This window comes from Chenopodium album, chromosome 18 (genome assembly GCF_948465745.1).
Source record: "Chenopodium album chromosome 18, dcCheAlbu1.1, whole genome shotgun sequence".
NCBI lineage: Eukaryota > Viridiplantae > Streptophyta > Magnoliopsida > Caryophyllales > Amaranthaceae > Chenopodium > Chenopodium album.
In genome coordinates this window covers 48,544,435-48,565,081 of record NC_137851.1, presented here as the reverse complement: position 1 = coordinate 48,565,081, position 20,647 = coordinate 48,544,435, and the positions used below count along the sequence as shown (strand labels likewise).

The 20,647-nt window shown below is 35.8% G+C and overlaps 2 protein-coding genes across 2 annotated transcripts; one reads left to right on the top strand and one right to left on the bottom strand.

Annotated features, from left to right (window-relative positions):
• Positions 1 to 1,220: 1,220 nt before the first annotated feature.
• Positions 1,221 to 7,238, top strand: LOC145592481 (serine/threonine-protein kinase BSK1-like). Its single transcript, XM_081648950.1, has 9 exons — positions 1,221 to 1,836; positions 1,935 to 2,070; positions 2,767 to 2,900; positions 3,501 to 3,606; positions 4,202 to 4,287; positions 4,734 to 4,922; positions 6,171 to 6,335; positions 6,416 to 6,529; positions 6,736 to 7,238. The coding sequence occupies exons 1-9, from the start codon at positions 1,549 to 1,551 to the stop codon at positions 6,988 to 6,990; spliced, it is 1,473 nt and encodes a 490-aa protein (XP_081505076.1). The 5' UTR covers positions 1,221 to 1,548; the 3' UTR covers positions 6,991 to 7,238.
• A 422-nt stretch (positions 7,239 to 7,660) lies between these two features.
• Positions 7,661 to 11,270, bottom strand: LOC145592480 (ATP-dependent zinc metalloprotease FTSH, chloroplastic-like). Its single transcript, XM_081648949.1, has 5 exons — positions 9,831 to 11,270; positions 8,917 to 9,163; positions 8,642 to 8,825; positions 8,392 to 8,563; positions 7,661 to 8,050 (listed from the first exon to the last, which is right to left on the bottom strand). Exons 1-5 carry the CDS (start codon positions 11,121 to 11,123, stop codon positions 7,829 to 7,831), a joined length of 2,118 nt encoding a protein of 705 aa, XP_081505075.1. The 5' UTR covers positions 11,124 to 11,270; the 3' UTR covers positions 7,661 to 7,828.
• Positions 11,271 to 20,647: the final 9,377 nt, after the last annotated feature.

Here is a 20,647-nt window from a genome sequence, read left to right as displayed (position 1 = left end):
ATATTATGGCGGGAAAATTTTTTATATGGTGATGACACGTGTACTTAGGGGATAATTACGGGGATTACTTTAGTATAGAAGTATAGATTTCACCTTTTTTTATTCAATAAATAAAAGAAAAACAATCTATTGTGAGAGGAGATATATTTACAGATTTATCTCAGAGATCAACTTAAATTTTCCTATTTTAAATACTTTCTTCATTTTTATTTAGATGCATCACTTTTGTAATTGCGGACTTCTAGACCATTTTTTTGGAGTAGAAAGGGATAGAGAGAAAAAATAAAGAGGGCCCCATGTGATAGGGGAGAGATAGATATAATCTATAATATTATTAAATCTCATAGTAAAAATATGCAAACGCTATGCTTCACCCTTCATTCAATTTGATTTGGTACCACATGTGCGCCATGTCACCACCCTTCTCTTACCATAATGAATGGTAGTACGGAGTAATGTGTAGTCTCTTTGAAGAATTCTTTATTGGCGTAACTTTAACTTTCCATAGTTCCTTATATTCTTATAATCTGATTCACTTTTTAATAATATTGTTCAACACCAACCCTTTTTAATTAATTTTAATCAAACATGCATATAAACTTATGATGAGACGAGACATCGCCCGGGCCAATAGCTAGTTTATTAACTAAAAGGGAGAGTGAAAAATTTAAATTAAAACTTTCGTATTTAGAATGTAATGCATCTTATAAAAAATGGAGGAATTAAAAAATTATTCTATAACATAAGATAAGCGATAGTATAGCAATCGTTTTAGGATGGTTTACGGATTGGATTGGGTTGGGTTTAGGTTTAGGTTGGTAATTGAGTTTTGTTGGCCAATTTTTTTAACCAAGAGGTCCAAGACCCAACCCAACCACCTCAAAAGTTGAGTTATGTTAGGCTATTGTTGGGTTTTGATTAGATTGGATTTGGATAACTTGTTAATGAGGATTATCCAAGTGGGTTGTCTTAACTTAACTCATTGGCATTCTAAGTTAAGGCAAGTCCATAGACTTGGTATATCTATTGGGCTCAAGTAGCTTCGACTTTCAACCATTATCCAACCAAAGTAGACCCAAAAAAACATAAAAATATCACTTATAGAATTCAACCAAAGTAGACCCAAAAAAAAATGATGTGAAACTACCATAAAATTTCATCATACTTTCTTGACTGTTGCTAAACTTTAAGCTTTAACGACCAAACCATAAAATACACAATTAAAAAAACGAGTTTGATTGTCAACGGAAGAATGAAGAATCATCAAAACCAAACCCAGCTTACAAGTTACAATGTGTAAGCTGTACCTCTCATAATCATCATTCTCTCTCTAAATTACTCTTTCAGATCTCTTTCTTTCTCTCTCTTCTTTCAATTGACTCTCAAACAAATTCATTTCATTCCAAACTTTTTACAAATACAAAGAGTTTTTTGTCAACCCCTTTTTTCCACCAACCTAAGTACCCAACTTAAGAATACAACTACAACTACAACTACACCCTTTAACTAGTTTAAGCTTTGGTTTGGTGCTGTTTTTGAGTTTTTTTAATGGGTTGTTTTCAGTCAAAACTGGGTCCACTTAAACAACCCCTTAATCACGCTACCATCAATGGTGGTGGTTCCGCCGTTGTCGGTGATGGTGCTTCGGCGGGTTTCTCGGAGTTTACTTTGTCGGAGTTGAAGACGGCCACCGACAACTTCAGCTCGAAATCGATTGTTTCAGAAGGTGGTGAAAAGGCTCCTAATGTTGTTTATCGTGGCCGTCTTCAAAACCGTCGATTGATCGCTGTTAAGAAGTTTTCTAAGCTTGCTTGGCCTGACCCTAAACAATTTGCTGTAATTTTCACTGGTTTCTAATTTTGGGTTTTTCAATTGATTGGTTTTTTGTTATTGGGTTGTTGTTGAATTTGATCTTTATTTTGTTTTTTTGGCAGGAAGAAGCAAAAGGAGTTGGGAAATTGAGGCACAAGAAATTGGCGAATTTGATTGGGTATTGTTGTGATGGAGATGAGAGGTTATTGGTTGCGGAGTTTATGCCTAATGATACTCTTGCTAAACATCTCTTCCATTGTAAGGGTGTTGCTTAATTATTTATTTCTATTTTTGGTAATTTAGGTTGAGTTTAATTATGGTAAATGTAGTTTTGCTTTGGTTTGTTTATTATATGATTGATTGTTTAGGAAAAAATCTTGAAGGAAATGCTGAATATGGAAATGGGTATTTAGTAGTATTGAATTGGATTTATATTTAATTGGGACTATATTAGGGTTTCTAAGTTGGGGATTGTTCCAAGGTTAGCTTACATAGGTTTAGTTGCATGTGTGAAAAGAGATGTGATAGTTACTTGCATTTTGTTGCGTTTTGATGTAGAATGGGATTGGATTAAATTGTAGGTTTAGTAAAGAGCAATGAGCTTTGTTTACTTTGCTAATCAAGAGTTTGTCTTCATCATCGCATTTTTGCTCATGTTAAGTATTACATTGCTGATTGTTAACTAGGGTTAGAAGTTCAAGAATTTTTAATGACAAAAATCCCTGTATTGATATAATTGAAGTATGTGCAATTTTTTGATGTCACATTTTTAGGGCTAGTGAAAGCCTGAGCGTTTGCCTTAATAGCTCAAACTTTGAAACTAAAATAATATATCGTTTAGTGTTAACTGTGTTTTCATTGGGATAATAATTTATGCCTTTTGCTGTTGTGGTGAAAAATATATGACTATAGACCTTAATGATCTTGGTCTCATAGTACTGCTATTCTTGATAGGGGAGAACCAAACTCTTGAGTGGGCAATGCGATTGAGAGTTGCTTTATATATTGCTGAAGCACTGGAGTATTGCAGCACTGAAGGTCGCCCACTTTATCATGACTTAAATGCATACAGGGTTCTCTTTGATGAGGTATTGCATTATTCCCATAATACCCCTGCTAGACTAAAATAACATAGCACATTTGACTTTTGTGGGATTTAACTTTGATATGTCATCGATCACTGCTTGAAAAAAAAACATCTAACAAGTGTTGACCACTAGGCCATTACAGTATTTGTTAAAAAGAATTATTAGTATGCTTGTATTATTAATGATCTAAATCTTGTTATTTCATAATCAGTTCCAAAAGGCAAATGTAGCTTATATATCTTTTATTTTATTTTTTTTTTTTTTTTTTTTTTGTATTGATGGGATATGATCCTAGGTCTTCACCTAATACTTTAGCTAATAAAGCTAGTTGGCATTCAGCTTTTTTATTGATCACATCTAATTATTAGTGAATCCAATTTCTATCATCAATTTTTCATAATTCCTATGGAAAATGGATACTTTTGAATGGAGAGCATTTATATTCTGTTTATGCACTCAATATGATTGACTTTGTTGATTTTTAGTCTATGATATGTAATATATACACTACTGTGATTGAAAATTAATCTGTTATAACCTGAAAGTTGGTGAAAAGCAATTATATAACCTTTAGATGTTAACCACTTATGCTTTTGGCAGAATGGTGATCCACGACTTTCTTGTTTTGGCCTGATGAAAAACAGCAGAGACGGAAAAAGTTACAGCACAAATCTTGCCTACACACCACCAGAGTATCTAAGAAATGGTATCAACTACTACTTATGCCATTAGAGTTTTATATCATCTTGTTGGTTCAATTATAGTAGGTCTTGGCAAGACTATATATTCAGATATGAGTTATTGAAAATTTGTGCTATTTTTAGTTTCTCTTGTGATACTTGAATCTGGTTTCATGTTTGTGATGTTCTTGGGGAGAATTCTAATATTATTGGAAATGCAAAACATAGATATGAACCTTACTCTGACTTTCTGAGTATTGTGCCAATATGAATAGCATACCCTAGTAATGTTAGCACTTGAAAAGTAACTTTTTTTTCACTCATTTCAAAACCATACTTATAGAATCACGAAATAAATGGTTTTGAAAAGAGCGAAAAATATTAACATGCTTGCTTCTTGAATGAACCTTGGTAAAAATAATTTTTCCTCGTGAAACTCTCCAATAAGTTTTGTCATCCTTCAATCTTGATCTTGTTGTCATATTAACTGGAATGGAACATGCTATTATAGTTTTAGAATTGTTGTGGATTACCTGCATCGGCTGCATGGTACCTTATGCTGCAATAGTGCCATTTTTCTGTTGTCACCTGCAATGACAAAGTTCACTTACTTTCATACAGGAAGAGTTACCCCAGAAAGTGTAGTCTTCAGTTTCGGAACAGTCCTTTTGGACCTCCTTAGTGGCAAGCATATTCCTCCGAGTCATGTGAGTTCAAATATGTAGTTTTACTCTTATAACTCTTGCATGAAGGATTAATGTTGTTTAGTTTGTAGTCATTCAGACTTGGGCTCTTTAGCAGGTGTTCTTGCCTCCCTCCTTACTAACCTGTGAACTGCCTGACTCAACCCAATACACGACTTGCAGGAATACAAAATGTTGTTTGGTGAAAGAGGGGAAGTGATGATAATAAGATGTTTTGACTATAGAAAATCTGGTATAAGTGCTAAAGTTCCAGGAATACAAAATCTTGTTTGTTGAAAGGATTGATATCATCAAGGCTGAGATAGATTTTGTTAATGAACCTGTAGATGGAATTACTTTCAAGCAGAGATTGAATGGGCTCTTATTGATTATCACTCGTTCTTTAACTGCATTTTTCTGCATGTGTAATGCAATGCTTTTTAAGTTGCTAAGATGTTTGTGCTCTGCAGGCTCTTGACATGATACGAGGCAAAAACATTCTTGTTCTAATGGACTCGCATTTGGAAGGCAACTTCTCAAACGAAGAGGCAACAGTTGTTTTTAATCTTGCCTCGCAGTGCTTGCAGTATGAACCTAGAGAGCGACCAAATGTCAAAGACCTATTTACAACACTTGCTCCGCTGCAGAATAAAGCTGATGTAAGTCGTTAACTACCATTGTTCACAATTTATGTGAGTTGTACTTGGCTTTTTCATTCAGATTTGGATTTAAATGCTGTTATGCTTGATATGTGGGATGTTCAACTATTATTATAAACTTTGCTTGGATGTTTGTCTTCTTAAGACGCTAAATTTAGCCTGATCTCATCCGAGTCCTGATTTGACTAATCTTTGACCTTATTTGTATACTAATCCTTGGGGTGGGGAGGGGGTGGGTGGGATTATTTAATGAGGTATTGTTACATTTATAGATATCGTTACAGTTATATTACTGTAGTGTATACAATCAAATGTGGAATTTTCATAATTTTTTTTTACTATGGAATTAAAGATATTTAACAATTAAACACACACACAAAAAAATATTGTCTGATTTGGTTTGATCATTTCTAAAATAAGATTGACTATATATAGCTTGACTATCTGTCTGTAACTCTGTATATCCGATTAACATGAATAGTGTTAAGCCATGCTATGGGTAGAAAGTCTTTTCTTGAATTTAATTTATTTGTATTATACTTTTCAGTTTGAGGAATTGTGGGTATAAATCATGAAAAAATTCACCTCATCTTCAATATATGTATAAAAAGCCTGAACAATTAGATGAAGCAGCTCTTGCTTTACTATATCTTGAATCACTTCTACTACTTTCAAAAGATAGATCCTCCTTTTAACTTTTTATTAATTGCTGATTAGCTAGTGACAAAAGACTTATTGGTTTAGGGATGTATTGAACACTATGACACCTTCCTTTATTACGCTTGCTAATCAATGAACAATCCTTTCCAATTTGTAGCCTCCCAACTTCCAATGAACAGTTATGAGCATTGATTGATTAAACATGATTTTAACTCCCAATTGTGTATCAAGAGTTACCCTCTCCACCCCCATCTAAATTTAACGGCCTCTCAAAATTCCGATTTCAGATATCTTCTGCCATTACTTATGTCTATCAGATATGAGGTATGATTACGGTATGAAGTCTGCACTATGGAGTCCCTTATTCACTAGTGTCACAGTTAAACTTCATTTGTATTTGGACTGCAGAGTAATCTGTCTGCCATATCTTTCATAATATCTGCTGGGACTTTGTAGTTTCTACATACCGATGGATAATTTTCAACGGCCCTGGGAAAAAAGGGGTGGGGATGAGGGGAAGTGGAAAATTAGGGTGAAGAAAACATCTGTTTCCTAGAGGTAATTTGTAGGTTGATTTTGCCATTTCAGGTTCCATCTTATCTGATGCTGGGAATACCAAAGCCTGAAGATGTACCTCCTACACCTCCGCAACCACTTTCTGCCATGGGAGATGCCTGTTCTCGTTTGGACCTCACTGCAATCCATCAAATACTGGTTTCAACACACTACAAAGATGATGAAGGGACCAATGAGGTAATTAGTACATTATAATGCAGTTTCCTTGTGAGAATCATCCCTCGTCTAAAATTGATGAGTTTTGTACTGTGGCTCAGTTATCTTTTCAAGAGTGGACACAGCAGATGAGAGACATCTTGGAGGCAAGAAAGCGTGGTGATTTGGCATTTCGTGATAAAGATTTTAAGACTGCAATAGATTGCTATTCGCAGGTATGCAACCCTTCTCTGCGCTCTTCTTTTCAGTAATGGACAAGAAGGCTGAAATTATCCTTTAAGTGGAAATTCATATTGTAGGGTCTCAGTGGTCGATTCTTACCCCAGTATTCATGCAACATTTTTTGAGTTTTGCACTATATAATTTATATATACTTTGAGTAGTCTCAAGATCATTTTTTGAACTAAATTTCTGTGGGCAGTTCATAGATGTTGGAACTATGATCTCTCCAACTGTTTATGCTCGCCGAAGTCTTTGCTATCTGTTCACAGACCAGCCTGATGCAGCTCTAAGAGATGCAATGCAGGCACAATGTGTATACCCAGACTGGGCAACAGCTTTCTACATGCAATCAGTCGCCCTATCGAAGCTAGACATGCACAAAGATGCAGCTGACATGTTGAATGAGGCTGCTCAATTAGAAGATAAACGACAGCGTAGTTTGAAAGGAAACTGAGGACCAAACTCTTGTATAATTCTTTCATAATTGGTTCTCAGTTGTTTGTTTTAGTCTTCATAGTACAGAGGGTGTGTTGGGTGTATGTATTACTCTTGCATTTTGATGCTGTACCATAGAGGGAGAGGAGTGTTTATTTTCTTGTGAATGTCAGTGGTGCCATTTATTAGTATCGAAATTCTTTGAAATAATTTTATATATGTATTTTGTACATTTTCAAACCTATAATACAACACAATTTTGGGAAGCATATGGCTGCAAATTGATAAAAAGTGTTATCAATGTTTAGGTTGCAGGCCGAGAATCTGAGATCAAGTTCCTATTCAGTCGAAAACTAAACTAGTTATATTTAGCATGAGACTTGTTTGATATGTAAGGTTGACTCAGAGCCAACTATTTAAAGAACCAGCTTCACAAGAAAATAAAAACAAAAGGTGGATTTTTTTTTTTTTTTTTTTTTTTTTTTTGGGAGCATATAAAATGTCAACATACTAAGGACTACAATGAATCTGAAAAAAATCTGACATATTTAACTTGATGGATATGAACCATGGTTGCTTTCTTGATGATCCAGTTAAGTGGTTCCATTTCAAACCAAAGAAGAGCCTTTCAAGTCTATAGATCAAAGGGAGCTATGTTTACAGTTTAAAGCAATGACGAAACTAAGATATAGTAGAAGAAGCCAGTTCATTCATCGAATTTTGTACACAGAAAGTTGTCTCATTTTTTTCAAATATGCAGTATGTATTAATGTATTATCTAACAAGTTTTGTACACGCATGGAAACTGATGCACTTGAATCATATACTACAAGAAATCAGGAATTAATGACCTGACTTTAAGAAACATATAATTCAGCTTTGCCATCAATGAACAAGCTCATGAACTCTTCCCCATCAACAGTCTCCTTCTCAATGAGTAGCTGAGCAAGTTTGTGGAGGATGTCAATGTGGGTGTTGATGATGTCCTTCGCCCTTTTGTATGCAACCTCAACCAATTCTCTCACTTCACCATCAACCACATCGGCAGTTGCCATAGAGTAATCTTTCTGACTTGACATCTGTAAAATATATTCATATACAGATATGTAAATAACATTTGCGAGGTTGCTTTGAGGAGTGGGGGGCAGTTCATAGCTTTGAGGAGTGGGGAGCAGTTCATAACACAGGTTATGACAGACACAGAGATGAGTACTAATTACTTCACCTGTTGTTATTGTATCAATTTTTTTTGTACTGATTAGAGTTGATTATTTTGACTATTATTTATACTACATCAATTCCACATTTTATTTTGTTACTAATTATTTGTTCTTCGTAAATTTTAAGTTCAAGAGAACCCATTGACAAAAATCTAGGTCTATGATAAAAAGTAAGGTTGACAATTAAATAATGTGCCTACCTGCTGGCCCAAGAATGGATTTCCACCAGCTCCACCAACAGCAAGTTGTCCAATTTTCTTGCTGAACCCAAATCTTTCAACCATCTGCCTGGCAACCCTTGAAACTTGCATGAAGTCATTAGATGCACCTGTTGTAACATTGTCTTCACCGAATATAACCTCTTCAGCTACCCTGCAAAATATAGGGAAATTTAGAGTTAACACTAACATACTGTGTTAGATGTTGATAACTGTTGAACACACTACTGACCTGCCACCAAGAGCAACGGCCATCTGGTTTTCGAGATAGCTTCTGCTGTAAAGGCCTGATTCCAGCCTTTCTTCACTTGGGGCAAAAAAAGTGAGACCGCCTGCTTGACCACGAGGAATGATTGAAATTTTGGCTACAGGATCATATTCAGGCATAAGAGCACCCACTAAAGCATGACCGGCCTCTGCACAAAAAGGAAATATTTATAGCAGTTACATTCTAAAGACTAGCATTATAAGGCAAGAAGTTAACAAGATATGATCATTTAAACCCACCGTGATAAGCTACTAATCGCTTCTTCTCCTCTGATACAACTGCATTTTTCTTTTCTGGACCAGCAATAATTCTCTCTAGAGCATCTGATATTTCATCTTTGCTTATTTCCTTAAGATCTCTTCTAGCTGCAAGGATTGCTGCTTCATTCATCAGATTCTGCAAGTCTGCTCCAGTAAAACCAGGGGTTCTCCTTGCAATCTTTTCAAAGTCCACATCCTTCGCTAGTGCCTTTCCACGAGAGTGTACCTTCAACACCAACAATGGCAACAAATCAGCAGTTGACATCCATGTGAAAACATGCCAGAAATAAAACAAGTTGACGAAAATTCAAATACCAAACAGCATTAACACCCTGATATTCTCTTTTCATATGCAAAATTTTAGTTAGATATGTTTCATTCTTGTATCCATCCTTCAACCGATTACCATTTTTTTTTCCTTGAAGAATATTACTGTCATAAAATCATAGTATATACTCCATATTAAATCTCAGACATGCTGATTTACTAGGCAAGCAAGCTTTCTATAGTACACCTGAATAAGTATTTAATCTGGCAGAAAAAGTCCCCTCAATTCAAGGTCTGTTGTTAATTAACCTTGGATTTATTCTTAAACAATCAAAGTCAGAACACTATGCACGTACTCATACCGTCCCATGTTCACATCTGTACACTCACAGCAATGATACTCTTCATTTCATATCCATCACAGCAACTTCAGTCTTAACTAGAAACATCTTTTCAGCAAGCACAGGACAAAATCCAATGTTCTTACAAAAACATCAATAGACTAGACTTGCAAGTGCTGCTACATTCATACATTCTAAAAAAATGAATTCTTCCAAGGCATGTAAAATAAAATAACATAATCAAAAGCATGCTGATAAATAGTCTAATAAGTTCACAAATTATACCTGAAGGATCTTAACTCTCCCCGCAACATCAGGCCGATCAACGGTCACTTGGCGATCAAACCTACCGGGCCTCAACAAAGCAGAATCAAGAACATCAGGCCTATTAGTGGCAGCCAAAACAATCACACCCGAATTCCCGGAAAATCCATCCATCTCAGTCAACAACTGATTGATAGTCTGTTCCCTCTCATCATTTCCACCTCCCATTCCTGCTCCTCTTTGCCTCCCAACAGCATCAATTTCATCAATAAACACAATGCAAGGCGCCTTACTCTTCGCCTTCTCAAACAAATCCCTCACCCTGGAAGCTCCCACACCAACAAACAGCTCCACAAACTCCGAAGCTGCACACGAAAAGAACGGCACACCGGCCTCACCAGCCACCGCCCTCGCCAACAATGTCTTTCCGGTTCCAGGGGGGCCCACAAGGAGACACCCTTTTGGGATTTTAGCCCCCAATGCAGTGTACTTATCAGGGTTCTTCAAAAAGTCCACAACTTCCTGCAATTCTAGCTTAGCCTGATCAGCACCGGCAACATCGGCGAATGTCACACCAGTTTCCGGCACTTCCTGGAACTTAGACTTCGACCGGCCGAAATCCATCGGCCCGCCAAGTCCACCAGGCCCACCGGGCCCACCTTGGGCCCGACGGAACAAGAAAAACAACCCTGCAAAAGCAATAATAGGAAACAGCAAATTCCCAATAAAACTAAACAACCCATTTCCACCCTCCCCTTCAGAAACAGAGATATCTACACCATTCATTGCCAAAATATCAATAAGATCAGGATCATTAGGAACAACTACAGAAGCTCTTTTACCATCAATTGCAGTCAACTGTAAAACGGAACCATCTTTACTGAATCGCACCCTTTCAACCTTACCCTTCTTCACTGCATTCAAGAACTCACTGTACCTCCATTGAGAACCTTCTGGAAGATCCGAATTCGAAGGTTTTGGAGCATTCAAGACTAAATTTTGCGAAAAGGGGGTTGAATTTGGGAGACCAGGATTGTTGGGTTGAGCTTCAATTACCTGGGGAGGTTGCGGTGGAGGAGAGATATTATCCGCAGCAAAAGCTTGCTGTGAAGCAAGAGTTGAAGATAGAATTAAAGCTGTTAAAGCTGATTTTGATGGAAAATTAGGGTTTTGAGAATTAGGGGTTAAGGATTGAGTGATGAATTGTTTTCTTCTTGGAGAAGCTAAACTGGGTTTCGTGGTTTTGGGTGTTGGCGGGTAAATTAGGACGCCATTTCCAAGGAAGCTTGAAGATAGTAAATGATTAGTCGCCATTGTTGATTGGTTTGAAGCTTTACAAAAGTGGAAATTGGGTTTTGATTTTGAGTGTTTTGGGTTTAAGAGAGGAAAGAGAAGAGAGAATCTATGGCTAAAATCTGTTGCTGCTGGAGCTTGGTGGTACACAAATGAAAAATGCAATCTTTAGTCTATAGTATAGATATTTTATTTTATAAAATAAAGTATTTTTATGAAATGTGGGAATTAAATTGAAGTAAGTAATTAAATTAAAGTTTATAAGTATGTGGATTAATGTGTACAACAATAATAGTGTGGGATTGAGAGAGTTTGGAAAGTAAAAGATGAAATTGGGGTTCAATACAAGCCAAGAGATGAGGGACTTGCTTTGTTTGTGTTTACGTGTGCTTTCTATTATCCATTCATTTTTGTAACTTGTTAGAATTTGACATTTTGAAGACTTTATAAATTTGAATATTGGGGTAAAACTGTAACATATTTTATAGCCGGCTTGCTGGTAATAATCCCACTTTTATAGGACATCTTCTTCCATTGGTCCATAAACTGTTGGTAACTTGTTTTGATTGATTGAGTTGTAACGTGTCACTTTGTGTTTGGTTGAAAACATTAAAAAAAATAAAATAAAAAAAGAATTTAAAAAATTACAAAAAAGGAAAAACCCTAGCTTACCCCAACCCCCACGCCACCACCCCTCCCGACAGCCCTCCACCCTTTTGGCAAGCCCCGTCCCCACCCACATCGTCGGAAGTCGGAACCCCTTTCCCCACCCTTAACCAGCAAAAAATGGCCCCCTATTCCTAGAGGTGTCAATTCGGATAACCGAATGAAGTTTGGGTCAGGTCTATTCGGATCGGGTCTGTTCGGGTTAGATATGTTCGGGTCAAAATTATTCTTTTAACTCGGATCGGATCGGGTCGGGTCAAATTCTGGTCGGATCAAATTTGGGTCATGGTCTATCGAGTCCGGGTCGAATACGGGTCGAGTCAACTCTAGATCGGTTCATGTTTGGTTCGGATAAATTCGAATCGGGTTCAAAACGGGTTTAACCGGGTTAATTTCAGGTTGGATGAATTTAAGTCGGGTTGACTTCAGTTTGGATGATTTCGGTTTGGTTAAGTTCGATTTGTATAAAATAAGGTTGATCCTATGATTCATTAATTTGTCAATTTTGATCAATTCCTTTCTGTGTTTGGCTGGATTTTAATCGAGTTTACCCAATACATATCTAAATAAGGTTATTTTTAAACTAGAGATATTGAGTTTTTACCTTATTATTGGGTCAATATCAAGTCATTCATGTATCAATTTTTTATCGAGTTGAAAGTAGAGGTTTTAATGTTCAAGTATTATAAATTATTTGTAGCAAATTTTAGATGAGACGAATATAAAGCTTAGAAAGTAATTTTATATAATTGGTATGTACATAAAGTAAAAAGTTAACTTACTGTAGTATAAGAGCTTGAATAAAAAGGTCAATAATTGATTATGGTCGGGTTAAATTTAGATCAGGTAAAAATCAAATCGAGTTAAAATCGGGTCGGGTTAATATCAGTTTGGGTCAAAACAATTCGGATTAGATCGGTTATTTGTCGGTTCAATTTCGGATCGGGTTGAGCTCGGGTCTGGTCAAATCGGATTCGGATTTAGTTCAGGTCGGATCAAATCGGTGCCGGGTTAAGTTCAAATCGGGTCAAGTTCGGATTCGGGTTGAGTTCAGTTCGGTTACAGATTGGGTTTGGGTCTTGAATTTCTCAGATCAAATCGGAACGGTTACAGTTTGAAACAAATAATTTTTTTCGGGTCGGTTCAGTTTTGACACCTCTACCTATTCCCCTAAAACCATCCCTCTCCTTGATAGGCGTGTCGCGTACCTAACAAAAATAACCAAACTAACTTTACTATGTAGTTGAGCAAGTAGGGGTCAAATCTCAAGAGACTAAGGACTAACTAATTAAACAGACTCAAATTAATACTAAGCAAGTAACCAATCAATATCGAGAAATTTATACTAGAACAACTACGAACTATCAAGTGACGAATTTTGCCTAGGAGTCCGTGCACCCTTCAAAGTTGCAAAAAATGTGAAACGGAGGTAGTAATAATGAATTAATCAAGAACTAAAGACGTCTAAGATTAAGTATCCCCACTAGTATGAATCAATGCAATAAAACAATCCCTTTCCTTCAATTAAATCAATAAGGAGGCGTTTGGTTCGCGGATTATAGGTATTAGGTATGGGTTTAGATGACCAAAACCCATACCATATGTTTGGTTGTCAAAAATATGATTTTTAAACCCATACCTCAAATCCATGAGGTATGGGGTTTAGAAACCTTGGGAGGAAGGTGGGTTTGGCTCATTCCATTCCCTTAGGTATCAAATATATGAAATTAAGGGGATGATATTTCATTCCAGAATTGAACCAAACACATGGTATTAAGTATCAAGTTCCAACCCGATACCACCTTAACCCTATTCCTGATTCCAAACCTATACCACTATGCGAACCAAACGCCCGCTAAATATTCCACAGGACAGATGCTCCCTTAAATAATACTAAGAGTTTCTTTCGATCAACTAATAGCTTCTCTAACATGCAATCATACCTATTTTCATGGAACCATACATATTAAAGACATTGAGAACGGCATCCTATAAGTCCTAGCAAGAACAATTAGCTATTTTCATGCATAAAAGCTCTTACTTTTAATTAGGGTTCTAAAATCAATTAAGAATCAACTTTCATTGTAAACCTAATCACATTCAATAATACTATTTCTAGTTAATCATTGATAATAAAACCAACCATAACAAAGAGGATTTATAAATTAATTAAATTGGGAATTGGGAATCAAATAACACATTAATCCATATTAGGGTTCAACCTAATTATCCCTAGATTTTAAAACTACTCAATCATGATAATTATATAAATAAAATAAACAATAAGAGAAAACATAATAACAATAATAATAAGAGAATAAAGGGAAGAAAATACTTGAATTGAATTAATGGAAGCTTGAAAGTAAATCTTCGATGAACAAAACTTGGAAAACAAAAGAGAGAATGAAAATAACATAGAATCCAAAATAACGTAATATGAAAAACTATTTATTTATCTTCCTATTAACCTATTTATATCCTAGTGCAAAACTAGGAAATTCTATCTTATTAGGACTCTAAACGCTTAGCTAAAAGAATGACCACAAGCGGGTTGTGGCGGGGAATAATTTGCCACTAGCAGGTTGTAGAGTAGGCTGCCACACCTTCCATTGCACACAAAACGCATCTTCTAACAAATCAAACCACGATCAAGGCTAACATCTAGCAAACCGAGCCCTTTTCCTACAAAAACAAACTAAAACATACCAAGGAGAGCAATATCGAAATATAAAGAATAATAACTCTAAAAGAGTAAGAGAATTGAGAAAACACAATAAAATATAATCAAATATAACATATAAATAGTATATAATATCGTGTTATCACTCCTCTTTCCCGGTGTCAAACCAGCGTTTCGGGGTGGTTGATAATTGAGACAAAATTAAAATTTTGACAATTGAATCTAATGTACAAGATCTCACAACATCATTATTTAATTGACACACATGTCAAAATACAACTTTGAACATTAATATATTTTTCGTGTATGATTGTTTATTAGCAAAATTAATAAAAAGTTGATATGATGAACATATACATTGTGTCTAATAATAGTGCAATAGTCAAATAAATTAGTGTACTTATCTATACTATATATTAAAAGACGTTCCTTTTAAAGGAACGGTGCCACGTGGTACTCTTCACAATATGTATGTTATGTCACAATGCCACGTAAGCAAAATAAAATATGCATTGAACAAGATTCGAACCTATAACATTTGATACATACAAGTGATACATTTACCATCTCAATCAACTTTTATTAATGTTTCATATTTCACATAATATGAAATATTAAGAACATTAGAGGTAATAAAATTCATTTATTTTTCACAAGATTAGAATATAAATACATATGATGTAAAAAAAAAAACAAAAAAAGTGACACCCGAGACAACACCCGAACCATTACACACACTATGCCACTAACTGTACAAATAGTCGAACATAATCATTAAATTAAAGAAATACGAGTACACGAATTAACAACCCGGGGCATCGCCCGGGGTACACACTAGTTTTTATATATTAAAAAACGTTCCTAAAAAGGATCTATAATTATATTGCGCCATGTCACTTTTCACCTACGCCACGTCACCACTAGCATTGTAGCATTGATTCCATGTCACTATTAATGAGAAAAAAGCATCCCACAAGTTTAGAACATGTGACATCATGAGATCACATTCTTACCATCTTAGCAAATAGTAATTCCTGTCATTTATAAACACATAAATTAATATATGTTTGAGTAAGCACATAAAAAGAATAAAAAATACTTGCTTTGTTTTTTTTTAGTTGACACCGTTTGACTTTTACACTATTCACGCACTACACTTTGACTCGCTTTTGTGATTTATAGATACGATAAAATATAATCATGTGGGATCTTGTTTGAATCGTCTATATGTATATTTTATTATTATGTATTTTATAAATTTACAATGTTGATAATTGAAGTTATTAAGCGTTAAAACATGCGTTGGCAAACGTGATAATAGAAAGGTGTCAACTAAGGGCCTGTTCACATTTACTGAACTGAACTGAACTGATTGGAGCTGAACTGAACTGAACTGATTGGAGCTAAAATGAATTGAACTAAATAGATCTGAAATGAATATTTTATGAGAAAATGAAATTAGGAGCTGAACTGAACTGAACTGATTAGAGGTGAGCAGAGCTGAAATGAACTAAACTGAACTGAACTGAAATTAAGTTGAAGTAAACAGGCCCTAAAAAAACAGAGAGAGTAATTATATAGCCTAGAAAAAAACGGAGGAAGTAATTATATAGCCTAGAAGTAATTATTAGTCCCATATACTATTTTGGGCGTTTTAAAAAGATCTATCCATATTGAATATGTTACATTTTTAACTTAATTTTTTTGGAAATAATTTGTTGTGGATTGATGAGATAGATCTAAGTAAGGAAATCTCTACCTTAAATTATGCAATTATGACTTCCAAAAAAAATAAAAAAAACTTAAATAAGGTAAACTAATTATGAATTATTTTGTAATTTGATGTTAGATTCTAAATATTTTTCTTTTATTATTTTATGTGATTGATTGCATATGGGACTAAGGCTCTCTTCACCTTAAAAAAATAATATTAATTAAAAATAATTTCAGTTCAGTAAAAATAAGTTCAGTTCAGTAAAAATAATTTCAGTTTAGTAAAATAATTTCAGTTCAGTAAAAATAAGTTCAGTTCAGTAAAATTCAGTTTTCTTAAAGAAGAATTATAATAGAAAATCAGTAAAAATAATTTCAGTTCAGCAAAAATAATTTAATTTCAACAAAAATAATTTCAGTTCAGTAAAAATAATTTCAGTTCGGCAAAATTAAGGTGAAGAGAACGGGGCCTAACATTATGAAACGGAGGGAGTAATAAATAGGAATAGGTTCAACAAAATTAAGACAATGTTAAGTCTTTTTTTTTTTTTTTACTAACATTATTTATGTCATTATGTTAGAAAATAGTAACCCGGTGAACGCCCGTGCACACTAGTTATAACAGATTAAAGATAAGGATTTTTTTAAATTAACCGGCAACCATTATTAGTGTTTTAGTAAAGACCACCAACAATTTTTTGTTTTATTGTTTTTTTTTTTTTTTTTTTTTTTTGGAAATATACCACATTATCACCTACTCTTTCTCAAAATATAAAACTTCCTACCAGTTTGACTATTCACTCATGTGTGACATTATTGTGGGATTCACTAACTACATTCATGGCAATATTAAGTGGATATCAACTAGCCCGCTCTATTTGCTTTAAATAAATGGATGAAAACCCGAATTTAATGAATGAGAAGCGGGTGATGGATGAAGCGGGTGGATAATACTTTTCTCACCCGTTAACCATCCACCCAACCGTTTAATATATATTAAAATTTTAATTGAAGAATTTTAATAACAAAATATGAAATGCGCAAGAAAATTACTTGTTTTTTTTGTTGCAAATTAATTTTTCAAACAATATGTTGTTATTTTTTCCTTTTTTATTAATAAAAAAATTATTATTGTATAAATAACCAAAAATTAGAGTTTATGTGAATTTTTTTCACTTTAATACTCATCCATTAATTATCCGCTCCACCCGTTTCATTCGCAGATGATGGACGAACGGATATGGATGATGGGTGAAGCGAGTGACGGATGGATGTGAATGGAGCGATTAGAATAATGGATGGATGCAGGTGAATCTCCACCCGATCCATTGCCATCTCTACCTCCTTTTCTTTCCTCCTCACTCGATTCTCATGATCAACTCCCCTGTATTCACTTCCCACCAATTTGCTCGTCTATTGTACTTTGTACCATTCGTACGACGAGTTCTTAAATTGCATCAATTTAGTCACTAATGACCAACTCTTTTCTTTGTTCATTGGTTCCGAAACATAAGCCATGACATATTTTAAGAAGGAGCCCCAACTTTTTTTATTTTTTTTTTTATTTTTTTTAGGATAGAAGGAGCCCCAACTTGTTTATCAAATCACAAAATTGTAAATAAATTAGCAATTTTTGCCTAATTAGCAACTGTAATATTCATTTTCAACAAAAGTAGTTGATTTATTTAACAATATGTTTATCAAAGAGATAAACTTGTATTTTCTCATATTTTAACGCCAATAAACTAGCAATCTTAGCTTTGTTTAACATTCTCATCATTGAGATGTTGTAGCTATCAACTTCCTCTAAGTTCATTTTGTTAAAATTTTTTAAGCATTTAATTTGTTAGCCATTTTTTTGGATATTTTTCCTTGACATCAAATAAGAAGCATTGATATCCTTCTCCTCGGCGGCTCGGCATGTTCACTACCTTTTCTTCTGACGATTTATTCTCTCATCATGGTTAGCACATCATTTGTAGATGAACACGCTTCCAACAAGCCAAGAGATCCTTCTAGAACCTCTTCAATGTTGGTAAAATAACTGTTGAAATCAATAACAAACAAAAGATTAGAACTTTCATGGATTGAAGATCCCAAACTCACATTCGCGCCGTGGCACAATAATCCACTGCCTTAGAAGCGAAATACGCCACCACCGGTACAAGTTTCCTAGTGACGCACGCCCCCCAAGTTTAACGCAACTCTCTCCGTAATCCGTGCACCCGAACCCGAAGAGTGGAATTGCTCAAGAACTGTTCAGATCTCAAAGGGTAGGTTTGTGTTTTTAGTTTGAAAGTGAATGAATGAAGATAGAAAGGCAATGCTCGTATTTATATGAGTCCCGAAAATCGAAGACAAATAAAACAAACCGACCTAGGAAAAAAGGCGGGCCCAATCGGGCAACCAGCCGCCCAATCGGGCACGAGATGAAGTTTTCCAGACTTGGTGTCGCGCCCGGTCGGGCGAACCACCGCCCGGTCGGGTGATCTAGAAAACACACCCCGGGCGAGTAATCGGGCGAGAGCCGCCCGATCGGGTTTGTCAAAACTCGACTCCGTCACCCGGTCGGGTGAGAGCCGCCCGATCGGGCACGAGAGCCCTTCTTTTTCCTTAGCCAACTCCGCCTAGTCGGGCGAACCACCGCCCGATCGGGCGCGAGAATCCGTTTGCATTACCATTTCCAACAATCCCCCACTAATGCGAGCGGATCATCGACATATGAACTGTAAATGAAAGTCTTAGTACTTAAATGCTAGTATCCAAAGGTTTGAACTAACACATTAGTGCACAAGGTTTTCAACACTTCCCTAGTGAGTATCCTAGGATTTGAACTCCTAGGAGCGAGGAAGGGACCTTGTATACACATACCTTGACTTTAGAGCTTAAGCAACTCCGCCAATCTTGGCTAACACTTGGGCTCTTATGAGTACTTCAGGAAAACTATACTCCAGTCTTCCTTTGAAGGAGGCCACCCCTCGTACTCCGTAGGTGTTCAACCTATGTGTTATACACACGCATTCCCAGCAAATTCAAAGGTCTTTCCCAGCGGGCTTAAACACGTTTAAGCACCTTGCAAACTAGAGAATTACATGCAATGGAATTAGAACGTTAAGAACAAAAGTTCAACCCTCAACTTTCGGTGTCATTATCAATCCTGTTTCAAGAGCCACTGGGCTAAAGGTCTTAACTCACTTAAGAACCTCCATCAATCCCTGCTCGGAAAACAACTGGACAAATGACATTAAGAGACAAGCTCATCTTAGCAGAATCTAACTGGTAAAACTTACCACTCTTAAAGAGTAATAGATTCAAACACATGATACTTAACTAACAAATCCACATGATTCACGAAAATGAAACAAATAAACCAAAAAAGGTTTCAGATTTATTAAAAACTAAAGTATCATGTCACATAGCTTATATAGCTACAACTTCAAGTCATTACAACATAGGTCCTAGACCCATACCAGTTGATGACTCCACCACCAGTCTACGACTTAATCCCTTAGTAAAGGGATCTGCCAGGTTCTTCTCTGTTCGAACATATTCCAACGAAATAACCCCATTCACAATAAACTGCCTCACAGACTCGTGTCTGACTCTTATGTGCCTTTTCTTACCATTGTAAACGTTGTTCTTAGCAACACATATTGCAGCTTGTGTATCACAACGCATTGACACAGGTGGTGTCGGCTTCCCCCACAAGGGAATATCAATAAGCAAGTTCCTCAACCAATCTGCCTCTTGAGTGGCAAGATCCAATGCGATGAACTCAGCTTCCATTGTCAATCGAGCTATACACGTCTGCTTTCCAGACTTCCATGAAACTTCACCCCCACTAAGGGTAAAAACATAGCCATTGGTAGAACTTGTTTCATCGCTGTCCGTTACCCAATTTGCATCACAATACCCTTCAAGAACCAAAGGATGACCAACAAAATTCAATCCCCAAGTCATGGTTCCACACAGATTTCTAAGCACGCGCCTCAAAGCAACCCAATATTGCTCACTAGGACAATGAGTATAGCGACTAAGTCTACTAATTGCGAAAGCAATATCAGGGCGAGTACAGTTCATTAAAAACATCAGACTACTAAGCACCTTAGCATATTCAGTTTGAGACACACTGTCTCCCACATTTTTCACCAAAGTTCCAGAAGGATCAAAGGGCGTTCTCAATGGAGGCAAATCAAAACAATTAAAGTTCTTCAGAATTTTCTCCACATAATGAGACTGAGACAAAAAATATCCTTTCTTGGTCCTAGTAACTTTAACACCAAGGATCACATCTACCTCTCCCAAATCCTTCATCTCGAACTTTGAATTCAAATATTTCTTAGTTTCATTTATGACATACATATTTGTGCCAAACAGGAGCATGTCGTCAACATATAGGCAATAATATCACACATTGGGCACCAAACATCTTAGAGTACACACATGCATCACTACCATTGACGACAAAACCAAAACTAAGAACAGT

Excerpts from the sequence above, each read along its gene's own strand:
- LOC145592480 (XM_081648949.1), bottom strand. The coding sequence starts at position 11,123 with ATGGCGACTAATCATTTACTATCTTCAAGCTTCCTTGGAAATGGCGTC. Across the intron at positions 9,164-9,830 it reads GGAGAGTTAAGATCCTTCAG|GTACACTCTCGTGGAAAGGC; the intron begins GTATAATTTGTG and ends TTGGTGTTGAAG. Across the intron at positions 8,051-8,391 it reads ATCCATTCTTGGGCCAGCAG|ATGTCAAGTCAGAAAGATTA; the intron begins GTAGGCACATTA and ends TATATTTTACAG.
- LOC145592481 (XM_081648950.1), top strand. The coding sequence starts at position 1,549 with ATGGGTTGTTTTCAGTCAAAACTGGGTCCACTTAAACAACCCCTTAAT. Across the intron at positions 1,837-1,934 it reads CTGACCCTAAACAATTTGCT|GAAGAAGCAAAAGGAGTTGG; the intron begins GTAATTTTCACT and ends TTTTTTTGGCAG. Across the intron at positions 6,530-6,735 it reads CAATAGATTGCTATTCGCAG|TTCATAGATGTTGGAACTAT; the intron begins GTATGCAACCCT and ends TTCTGTGGGCAG.